We start from the raw sequence: 10,426 nt of genomic DNA, 5'->3' as shown, positions 1-10,426 counted from the left end.
ACATCCCGGGACAAGTACCCTGTGTGTCCTCATGCACAAGGACTCAGCCCCCAGTGATCCCAGTGCTGTGTGTCCCAGAACTCCCCATGTCCCCATGTCCCCATGTCCCCCTGCCCAAGGACAGTGCTCCCCATCACCCCATATTCCTGTGACCCTGTGTCCCCACATCCCCATCTCTCATTTCCCTCTGTCCCAGCATTACCCATGTCCCTGTCCCCCTGCCTCCTTGTGTCCACATGTCCCCGTGTCCCTGTGTCCCATATCCCTGCATCCTTATACTCCTGTCTTCCCCCATCCCCATTTCCCTGTCTCCTGTACTCCTGTGTCCTCATGTCCCTGTCTCCCTATCTCCTCATGTTCCTACGTCCCTGTTTCCCCATATCCCCATGTCCCTGTCCTCCTGCTTCTCCGTGTCCTCCTATCCCCACCTCCCCATGTCCCAATGTCCCTGTCTCCCATACCTTTGTGTCTCCATGCCCCCATGTCCCTGTGTCCCCATGTCCCTGTGTCCCCATGTCCCCACATCCCTGTCTCCCTGTCTCCCTGTCTCCCTGTGTCCCTGTGTCCCCATCTCCCCGTGTCCCCACATCCCTGTCTCCCTGTGTCCCCATGTCCCCGTGTCCCTGTCTCCCCGTGTTCCTGTCTCCCCATGTCCCTGTGTCCCCACGTCCCTGTCTCCCCACCTCCCTGTCTCCCAATGTCCCCGTGTCCCCATGTCCCTGTATCCCCGTGCTCCTGTGTCCCATATCCCCATGTCCCTGTCCCCTCATGTCCCCATATCCCCATATCCCCACGTCCCCGTTTCCCCATTTCCCCCTTTCCCCATGTTCCCATGTCCCCCTGTCCCCGTGTCCCCGTATCCCCATGTCCCCGTGTCCCCATGTCCCTGTATCCCCATGTCCCCGTGTCCCCATGTCCCCATGTCCCAGTGTCCCCGTGTCCCAGTGTCTCCGTGTCCCCATGTCCCCGTGTCCCCATGTCCCCATGTCCCAGTGTCCCCGTGTCCCCATGTCTCTGTGTCCCCATGTCCCCATGTCTCCGTGTCCCAGTGTCCCCGTGTCCCCATGTCTCTGTGTCCCCATGTCCCCATGTCCCCGTGTCCCCATGTCCCCATGTCCCTGTGTCCCCGTGTCCCCGTGTCCCCATGTCCCCGTGTCCCCATGTCCCCATGTCCCTGTGTCTCCGTGTCCCCATGTCCCCCTGTCTCCGTGTCCCCATGTCTCCGTGTCCTCATGTCCCCATGCCCCCCTGTCTCCGTGTCCCCATGTCCCCCTGTCCCCATGTCCCCGCGCCCCCGTCCACGCGTGCAGCACCGACCACCAGGCGGCGCTGGAGCCCCCGAGGGGCGGGGCTTGCTGGGCGCGGTTTCCCCGCCCTTGCGGGCAGAGGGGCGGGGCCGGGGGCGTGTCCATCGGGGGCCGGGCCGGGGGCGTGGCCGCTCTGGGGGCGCGTCCGAGTGGGGGTGATGGGCGGGGCCCGTCGGGGGCGGGGCCCGTCGGGGGCGGGGCGAGGCCGGCCCGGCAGTTCCGGGCTCCGCACACGCGGATCGGGACGGCGGCGAGCGGGGACCGGCCCCGGCGTTGGGATCGGGACCGTGGCACCGGCACCGGGGCAGCGCAGCGATGCAGCCGCCGCCGCGCAAGGTGAGCGCCGGCTCGGGCCGGGCCACGGGGCGGTCACCGGGGCCGGGTTCTCCCTCGCTGCCGTGTCCTGCAGCCGTGACCGAGACTCGCCCCCGGCGCAGCCTCACGGGGCTGGGGAAGCGAGGCCGCGTTTGGGAGGCACCCGGGGGGCGGTGGGGATCGGTGCGCGGGCGGGGGGGGCAGCGCATCCCCGCACCCTATCCCGGCCGGGGCCGCGGGGCTGAGCGGGGCCGTCCGGCAGGTGAAGCTCACCCAGGAGCTGCGGGTCCATCTCCTGGAGCAGCTGTCGGGCCTGCAGAGCAAGCAGCAGCGGGACGCCGAGCTGCTGGAGGACATCAGGTAGGGCCCACATATGTGTCACCCGGGTCGAGCCGAGACCGGGCAGCTCATCCCACGTATGTGTGTGTGTGTGTGTGTGTGTGTGTGTCTCCAGGCTGAGACCGGGCAGCTCATCCCACCAGTGTGTGTGTCCCCAGGCTGAGATCAGACAGCTCATCCCACTGGTGTGTGTGTGTCCCTGAGCTGAGACCGGGCAGCTCATTGCACGTGTGGGCCAGGGACCGGGCACAGCTCACCTTGAGCCTGTCACGTCGAGGTCATGGGCTCCGTCACCCACTGGGGTGGCCCGATGGGGACAGGATGGTGGCAGGGGGTGGTGGTACCGGGGTGGTGGCAGGGGGATGGTGGCGGGGAGGGATGGCCCATCCCTGCCCCTCTCTGTGTGTCCTCTCTGTGCCCCCTCTCCCCCCAGGTCCTACAGCAAGCAGAGGGCCACCATTGACAGGGAGTATGGGCAGGTAAGGAGATGCCACGGGACTCAGGATCAGCGCCCTGGGGAGGCCCAGGCCCCATCCTGCCTGTGGGGCAGGAGCTGGGCACGGCCCCACGCAGGCAATGGGCAGCCTCGGAAATTATCCGAGCGTGGCAGCTCCCGGAGGGTGGTGGCGGATGGTTCATCCTTCCAGGAGGACCCTGACCACGTTCAGCACCCGCTGGGGGCTCTGCTGAGCACGGCATGGCCCCAGCCTTGGGTGTTTTGGGAGCCAGGAGGGAAATCCTTGTGGGGGGAGGAAACTGCTGGGCTCTGCTGTCTGCTGGGTCATCGCAGGGCGCTGCTCTGAAATGTCAGAGCTTGGTTTTGCTGGGAGATGTCCCTGCAGCATCCCTTGGGGACACAGTGCAGCAGAATTGTGTCCCCCCTTCCTGCAGCTGGTCACCGTGCCACCTCCTCCCTCACAGCCCCCAGGCTGGGGCTGAGGGTTGGGGTCTTGCTGTGCTTGGCTTTGCTGGGAGCTTCTCTACTCTGTAGCCAGTGTCCCTCACTGGTGTCCCCTTGCAGGTGCTCTGTCCCAAAAGCCACACTGGGGGGGGGGGGTCTTTTTGTTGTGGTGGCTGCTCCCCAAAAAGGTTTTCTCATGGGGAGCACGGTGGGATTCCTGCTGACACTGAGCCATGGGGATGTGTGTGTCTGTGTTCGGGGGGGACACGTGTGTGTCCTCAGGCCCATGGGGTGGACAGCCGGGGTGGGGAGCCCAGTTTGGGGCCCTGAGCAGGGTGGGGGGTGCTGGGGTGCTCGGCAGGGTCAGGGAATGCTGCTGATGCTGGGTCTGTCCGCAGGCGCTGCAGAGGCTGGCGAGCCAGTTCGTGAAGAGAGACTGGCAGCGGGGCCGTGGCGAGGCCGGCGACTCCAGGTGGGCTGGGGACAGGGACAGGGCTGGGGACAACCAGCTGGGGCTGGCTGTGCCCATCCATGGCCCTCCCAGCTTGGAGATGCTTAACGCCAACCAGGATTTGGGTGTCACCGGAATGCAGCTGTGGGTGGGATGTCCCCAGCTCTAGGGCCCTGCTGGGACTGGGGGTGCTGGCGGTCCTGCTGGGCATCCCCTAAAGCTGGCAAGAGGCAGGGAGTACCCAGCCCTGCATTAACCCCATGCCCACAGGAGCGTGGCCGCTGTCTGGAAGGGCGTCATCGAGGGGACAGCACACGCCGGGCAGGTCCGTGTCACCGCCTCCGAGAGCTACCGCGCCCTGGCCGCCGAGGCCGTCCGCAGCGCCCGCCTCTCCAAGGAGAGGACCCTCAAGAAGGTACCAGGGCAAGGACATGTCCCCTGTGCCCGGGCGGTGGGGACAGCTGTCTCCTCCTGCTGACGCTCCCCGCAGGGCATCGAGCGGCTGCAGAAGGTGCAGGCGGAGCTGCTGGAGACGGTGAAGGAGCTGGACAAGGCGAAGAAGCAGTTCAGCCACCTCCAGCGCAGCAGCGAGGTGGCCAAGGACAAGGCGGCCGATGTGGAGGCGCGGTGAGTAGGGGGCACGGGGCCGGGGGGCTGCTGTGGCTACAGGGTGGCCTCACACCCCCCCTCCCATCCTCCCCAGCCTCCGGAAGAGCGACCGGCGGATATTTCACACCAAGGCCAGTCTGCAAAAGCTCAGTGCCAAGGTCAGTGGTGCAGGGGTTGGCAGGGTACCCAAGTGGGTGGATGCAGGGGGACACGGGGCACCACCACCAAGCCGTGCTGTCCCTGTCCCCACAGTTCTCAGCACGACTGGCCGAGCACTCGAGGCAGCTGGCAGGGGTGCAGAACGAGTACAGCTTCGCCCTGGTGTCTGCTGCTGCCCACCTGCAGCACTACCAGCGCGTGGAGCTGCCCGCAGCCATGCAGGTAGGAGCTGCCCGGACCCTCCGTGCCCCATCCCCAGGGTCCCACAAGGAGCATCCCCCCAGTGCCACTGCGAGGGGGGCAGCAGGGAGGGTCCCGCTGGTGCAGGGTCAGGGCTGGCTGCCCTGAGGGCATCAGGGATGCTCCAGTGGGGGGATGTGGCAGTGCTGGGGGTGGTTCCCACCCGCTTTCCCCCAGGCACTGGATGGGGACCTCTACGAGCGGCTCCGGGAGCACTTGTCGGCTGCCAGCCGGACGGAGGTGGAGACCTGCCGGGCCACTCGGGACTGGTTCCAGGGCGTTGTGGAGGCGTCTGCGCGGGTAACGGCACCGTCCCGCGAGCTGGGTGGGACAGGAGGGCACAGGGGAGTCCCCCGGCCCCACGCCACTCTCTGCTGCAGGTGTGCCGGGAGCAGGATCTCCTCCTCTTCCTGCAGGACCACCCCGCCTTCTCCCTGGCGTCCGAGCAGCGCTTCCAGCTCGCCGGGCTGGAGGAGGTGAGTGGAGGGGGAGCATTAGAGCAAGGTGGGGTCTGCACAGCCCTTGTCACCCCCGTGTCCTTGCCCAGGTGTGCCTGCTGCCACCAGCAGACGACGGGGCCAGCCTGGAGAAGGAGGCGCGGCGCTGGGCCACGCGAGTGGCCCGGGACCACAAGAACAGGGCACACAGCGAGGAGGTGGGTGTTGTCCTGCCCCACGGAGCGCTGGGGGGCTCAGGGAGGGGTTTTTCCTGCCCCTCACCAGCTGCTACCACCCTCTGAGCCGCGGGTGCCCGCCCAGGTGCTGCAGCGGCTGGAGGCCAGGCGGCAGCAGGGGCCGGAGGCGGAAGCAGCAGCTGTGGAGCGGCAGATGGAAGAAGCCAGGGAGAACATCCGGAAGGCGGAGGTGGGTCTCCCCAGTCAGGGGGTCTGGGGTGGCCTCGAGGTCCGTCACTCCCAGGGTGGGGCATGCAGAGACAGGGACGAGTGGTGGCCGGGATGCTGCACTTGGGGTGTGGTGCTGGGGGTGCCACCACGCTGGGGGTGGGGTCTGTGGGGTTGGGACGCCCCTGGAGGTGTCCCGTGGACAGTGACAATGTGTGGTGTCCCCAGGTGAGCCGAGTGAAGGCCGAGGCACGGCTGGCACTGCTGCGGGCGGCAGGGCTGGATGTGGATGCCTGGCTGGCCGGGGCCATGGTGGGGACAGGCGAGGAGACCCCCACAGGGCTGGACCCGGCCGAGTTCGATGACTACGAGGACAGCGATGAGCCGGACGAGGACGATGAGCCTGGGCCTGCTGCTCGCACCTACCCCTACACCTGCCGGGTGATTTTTGGCTACCAGGTATGGACGGCCCTGCCTGCCTGGCCCTCACCCTGCCCGCCCAGGGATGGCACCTCAGCCTCTCTGCCACTTTGTCCCCGTCTCCTGCAGGGCTGCCAGGCGGATGAGCTGTCCATCAGCCAGGGCGAGGAGCTGGAGATCATCGAGGACGGTGACGCAGAGGAGTGGGTGAAGGTGGGAGCGGGCTGAGCCCCCCTCCATGCTGGGGGACACCTTTTGGAGGTCCCCAGGCTGTCCCGACTCTGGAACCTGAGATGTTCACATGCTTTCTGCCTCCTCAGGCTCGGAACAAGGCAGGGCAGGTCGGCTACGTCCCCGAAAAGTACCTGCTGTCCCTGGGGTGTGACTCGGGGGCTGGGCTCGGCCCCCCGGGCCCCTCTGCCTTGCACCGCCAGCTCTCCAGCATCATGGCTGCAGAGCTGGTGCTGGAGCCTGGAGGTGGGTGCTGGGCATCACCCCCACCCCAGGGAGGGGGACGGGACCCAGAGGGTGCTGAGCCCCATTCCCACCCTCCCCCCAGCCTGGCTGGTGCGAGCCCTGTACGACTATGAGGGGCAGAGCCCCGAGGAGCTGAGTTTCCCCGAGGGGGCCATCATCCGCGTGCTGCCCCGTGCCGCCGGCGAGGTGGACGACGGCTTCTGGACCGGCGACTTCGACGGCCGCGTCGGCGTCTTCCCCTCCTTGGTGGTGGAGGAGCTCACTGGGGCCCGGGAGGCGGCCGGGCAGGTTGGTGGCAGGAGGGTCATTGTGTCACCTTGGCATGGGCACCCTCCCATCTTCCATGACTGCTGGGGTGAACACCCCCTTCCCACCGTTCCCATCCCTGCTGGCTGTGTCTTCCCAGGAGCTGCCATCACCATCCCCTCCGCCCTTCTCCCCTCCTGGCCTCGCGCCCGGGGCCAGCCTGGTCCCCAGCCCTGCTCCTGAGACAGCGCTGGGAGGTGAGTGCTGGGCGGTGACTGGGAAGGGACTGGGGGAGCCTGGAAAGCGAGGCTGAGCTGCCAGGCCCTCCCAGGTTGTTGGCAGGATGGCACGGGCAGCGGGCAGAGCTCTCCGGACCTGGCAGCCACCCGCCTGCGGCCGGTAAGCCACATCACCGGGATGCTGGTACCCCAAAACCTGCCCCAGCCCTTCTGTAATGGAGCCACCCATTTGTTTTGGGGGGGTCTGAAGGGGGATGAGTGGCCTCAGCACGTTGGCACCACTTCTCTCCCTCTCCCCTTCCCTCTCCTCTCTCTCTCCGCAGCTCCGTGCGCCGCCCCCTCCGCCCGGCAGAGCCCCCGAGCCCGACCCCGAGCTTCACTTCAGCTGACCCTGTGGGTCCCCCCAGCTCCCTGTCCCCCAAAAAGCTTTGCCCAAGCAAACCCCCACGGGCTGCTGTCCCAGCAGCAGGGGCTGCTGCTGCCCTGTGCCCCGAGCTGGTCTCTCCAGGGGCTGCATCCTGCCCAGTGCTGCTTGCAGAGTGGTCCTGCATCCCAGTACAGCACCCAGAACCCCTTTTTTGGGGTGCCCAGTGCCACAGCCAGGCCCCATTTCACCCTCCCTCTTGCCTCTGCCCTTCCCGCCTGGCATCGCCCGTGCACCCCCAGCACAGCCCCGGTTCCTGGGGGGCTCATCCCTGGACCCTGCCGGCCCCCACAGCACCTCCCCACAGGCAGGAGTGGCCTGGGGGGCTGTTCCAAATAAATCCAGCTGTCCCTGGCGAGGGGTTCAGCAGCTTTAATGGTTGTAGCTCGTCTATGTACAGGGCGTTACACACCGAAGCTCTCGCACGGCCCCGGGGCTGCCCGCTGGCCTGGCCGGGGCCATCCCTCCCCCAGGGCCCGGCTCCGGCCCCTCCTGTGCCGGGATGGGGCTGGAAGCTCCTCTCTCCGCCAGCATCTCCCAGGGACCTGCAGGGTCCCCCGCCGGTGCAGGATTTGTGCCTGTGCCCGCTCTGCGTGGCAGGGGTGCCCGGGGGGGGCTGTGCTCTGTGCTGAACGTGCCGGGTGGGCGCGGGGGTGCTCCCCACCGCCCCGGGGGGCTGGCTCGAGCCGCTGCCTCCATCCCTGCCCCTCGCCGCGACCCCCTCCGATCCCTGCCCCGGAGCTGGGGGGCCGCGGGGGCCGGGGGTGGGGACAGCGGGCTCTGGGTGCTGTGCTGCCCCTGCCAGGCCCGAGGGTCCCCCGGGGGGGGGGTCTCCGGGGCGGGTGCGGTGGGTGGGACTCGGGTACTTATTGCCGATGGGATGAAGGCTGGCGCCGAGCGCGGCTGTCGGTGGCGCCGGCGCGTCGCTCCGGCCATGCCAAGCGCGTAGCTGCCCACCCGGGGCCGGCTGGCCCGCGGCTGCCCCACGGCAGAGCCCCCAGCCCCGAGGGGTGCGGGGGCTGCGCGCCTCCCGTGCACGCTCCAGCCGGGAGCGGAGAGGAGCTGCGGGGAGAGGGGCGGGATAGGGCTCGTCCCCCACAGCCACGGCACCTCCCCGCCACCCGCGAATGGGATTTCCCGGCGTCACCGCCTGTGAAATCCCCGGTCACTTCCCGACCCCCTGGAGAAGGGGTTCGCCCTCTCTCCATCTCCAGGGCAGGGAAACTGCCGCGGCCCTCCCGCATCCCCCCCCGGCCCTTGTCCCAGGGACAGGGGACACTCACGTCACACGCGGTCCTGCTCCGAGGCGCTGGGCTCCTGTGGGATGGAGGAGGGATGTCAGTGCTCCCTCGGCCACAGCAGTGACCCGAGGGCCAGTGGGCAGAACCCCACTGAGTCTCCAGGGGCGACTACAGCCCCGGCCCCATCTCTGCCCATCCCCGATGAGAAGCAGCCAACAACCCTTGTGCTGGCTCTGACTGCGACTGAGGGGATGGGGGAGGGTTCAGGTGGCACCAGGGCTTGGTGACAAACATCCCAGGGAGGTCCCATCACCGTTCTCCTGGGACCCCACGTCCTGGAGCACCCCAGCACCACGTGCAAGAGCCTGGCACTGCAGAGGGGACAGATGTCACTGGGCTTGGCCTGCACAAAACTGCTTCCCCAGGGATCAGAGAGATCGCCCAAGGTTCAGTGGGACATGGGAGGACCTGTCACCACCTCCCCAGGTCTCTGGGGAAGGGCTGCAGCCCATCAGCTCTGTCCTGCCTGGCTGCCACGGGCTGCCCTTCTCTGTGAAACAGCTCAAACCTCCCAGCCTGGTCACCGGAAAGCAAAGAGGGAAACAGTGGGATCCTGCTTTGTCCTTATCCAGCATCCAGCCAGGCACCTTTCCTGGGGTTCTCCCGTGCTGACCCAGTCCTGCCCCATCCCAGCCCCTGCCAAGGGCTGCTGGCATGTGCATGGGCCGTGCCCAGCCCGTGGAGCTCCAGCAGAACCAGCCCCAGGGGATCTCCCTGGCTTTGAAGCGTGCCAGGAATTTTACCCAAGCGTTTCGCTTCCTTTTCCTTCCACGGGCTTTGCCCTGGTGCTGGTTTTGTGAGGCAAGTCAAGGCCAGCTCTTGGGGCTGCTGACATCACACAGGGGGTGTTTCCCGGCCCCCTTCCATGACAATCACCTTTCCCCAGCTGCAGAACCGTGAATGAGTGCGTGAGCCTGTGAGCGAAACGCTGGGTGTCTGAACCACCAGCAGCGGCCTCCTTTGCTCGCTGGTAACAGCACAGAGGCAATTCCAGGGAGCAAATCCCCCAGAGCTCTCTAACCCCTCCAGCAGGGTGGTTGGGTGGGATATTGGGAGATACCAGGGTGCTGGGAGCTCTGGGCAGGGTGGGCTGTCCTCCTCTCTGAGCACAGCTCCTCAGCAGCAGGGAAAAACAGCCAAGAAATGACCACTTGGCTTCACCATTTCCTGGCCTTCAAGGTGAGAAAGGCTCCTGGAGAAATCTGTCCCTGCCTGTTCCTTGCTGGCCACGTTGGGCCCCGTTGAGGCTACAGGGTTTTGGGGGCACCACGGGCACCAGTGGAGCTCTCCCAGGCCAGAATCCCAATGGATGTTCCCAAAGAGCTCAACCACAATGGAGAAGGAGTCCCTTGCCAAGGGGCACTGGCAGCAGGCCTGCAGCACCTCGCCCTGCCCCTGAAGGGGGCTGGGACCTGTCACGGTCACTCCACCGCCTCAGACATTGGAAAATGGGTGGGAAAAAGCAATCCCCCTCCAGGCCAGGGGACCACCTGGAGACCAGGAAGAGGAGGAACATACCTGCTGCCTCCCGTCCTCCCCTCCGGGCTGTCTCCTGCTGCTGTCGTCTCTCCCCAGCTCCTCGGCCTGTTCCTGCAGACTCAGGCTCCCGTGGATATCTGACACTTCATCTGCCGACTCCAGTCCGATCTCCTCCAGGCAGATGCCGCCTCCTTCCCTTGCCAGCTCTCCTGGGATGCTGGGACTCGACCCTCCCAGCGCCGGCAGGCTCAGGAGCCTCTGCTGGCGGCTCGAGCTCCCGGGAGCAGCGCCAGCATCCTGCAGGGACCCCGCCCTGCCGGACCCCGCCGGGCCGGACCCCGCGCCCCCCCGCCGGCTGTCACGGCTGCCGGAGCTGGCTGGTGTGTTCGCGGCTGGGCTGGCGGAGAGGCTCTGCTCCGCGCCTTTGCCGCTCTGGGTGCCCGTCTGGATGGCTCCGTTCTGCAGGCCACCCGTGGGAACAGTCCCGTTGGGAGCCCGCTCCCGCTGGAGCCGCTCGCTGCTGCGCTCCAGCTCCTCCGTGCTCGGCTGCCGGCTGCCGGCGCGCAGGGCACCGTCCTGCTGCTCCTGGACCGGGGGTTTCTTCCCGATGTGCGTGACACGGAACCTGGAATGGGGGTAGGACAGAGCTGAGTCTTTTCCCTGCTGTCCCACATCTGC

The 10,426-nt window shown here is 67.3% G+C and overlaps 2 protein-coding genes across 5 annotated transcripts in view; one reads left to right on the top strand and one right to left on the bottom strand.

Moving 5' to 3' along the window:
* Window positions 1-1,506: 1,506 nt before the first annotated feature.
* On the top strand, window positions 1,507-7,344 carry FCHSD1 (FCH and double SH3 domains 1). The gene is made up of 18 exons (XM_048319544.1): window positions 1,507-1,643; window positions 1,885-1,982; window positions 2,395-2,440; window positions 3,261-3,334; window positions 3,584-3,728; window positions 3,804-3,940; window positions 4,017-4,080; window positions 4,175-4,303; window positions 4,499-4,621; window positions 4,702-4,797; window positions 4,869-4,976; window positions 5,080-5,184; window positions 5,391-5,621; window positions 5,712-5,795; window positions 5,903-6,059; window positions 6,142-6,347; window positions 6,466-6,562; window positions 6,637-7,344. Exons 1-18 carry the CDS (start codon window positions 1,623-1,625, stop codon window positions 7,305-7,307), a joined length of 2,592 nt encoding a protein of 863 aa, XP_048175501.1. The 5' UTR covers window positions 1,507-1,622; the 3' UTR covers window positions 7,308-7,344.
* RELL2 (RELT like 2) overlaps window positions 7,325-10,426 on the bottom strand; it is a 15,833-nt gene continuing 12,731 nt past the window's right edge. For all 4 annotated transcript variants that reach the window (XM_048319546.1, XM_048319545.1, XM_048319547.1 and 1 more), the window contains exons 6-8: window positions 9,788-10,373; window positions 8,252-8,285; window positions 7,325-8,030 (exon numbers count right to left, since the gene is read on the bottom strand). In XM_048319546.1, coding sequence (XP_048175503.1) covers window positions 8,253-8,285; window positions 9,788-10,373 — 619 coding nt within the window. In that variant the 3' untranslated portion in view covers window positions 7,325-8,030; window position 8,252. The remainder of the gene's footprint in view (window positions 8,031-8,251; window positions 8,286-9,787; window positions 10,374-10,426) is intronic.

Source organism: Corvus hawaiiensis, chromosome 15, assembly GCF_020740725.1.
Source record: "Corvus hawaiiensis isolate bCorHaw1 chromosome 15, bCorHaw1.pri.cur, whole genome shotgun sequence".
NCBI lineage: Eukaryota > Metazoa > Chordata > Aves > Passeriformes > Corvidae > Corvus > Corvus hawaiiensis.
The sequence above is the reverse complement of the archived record's forward strand: the minus strand, read 5'-3'. Positions and strand labels throughout refer to the sequence as shown.

Coding starts and splice junctions, on each gene's coding strand:
- FCHSD1 (XM_048319544.1), top strand. CDS start 1,623: ATGCAGCCGCCGCCGCGCAAG. Junction 4,798..4,868: donor AGCTCGCCGGGCTGGAGGAG/GTGAGTGGAGGG, acceptor GTCCTTGCCCAG/GTGTGCCTGCTGCCACCAGC. Junction 5,622..5,711: donor GGGTGATTTTTGGCTACCAG/GTATGGACGGCC, acceptor CGTCTCCTGCAG/GGCTGCCAGGCGGATGAGCT.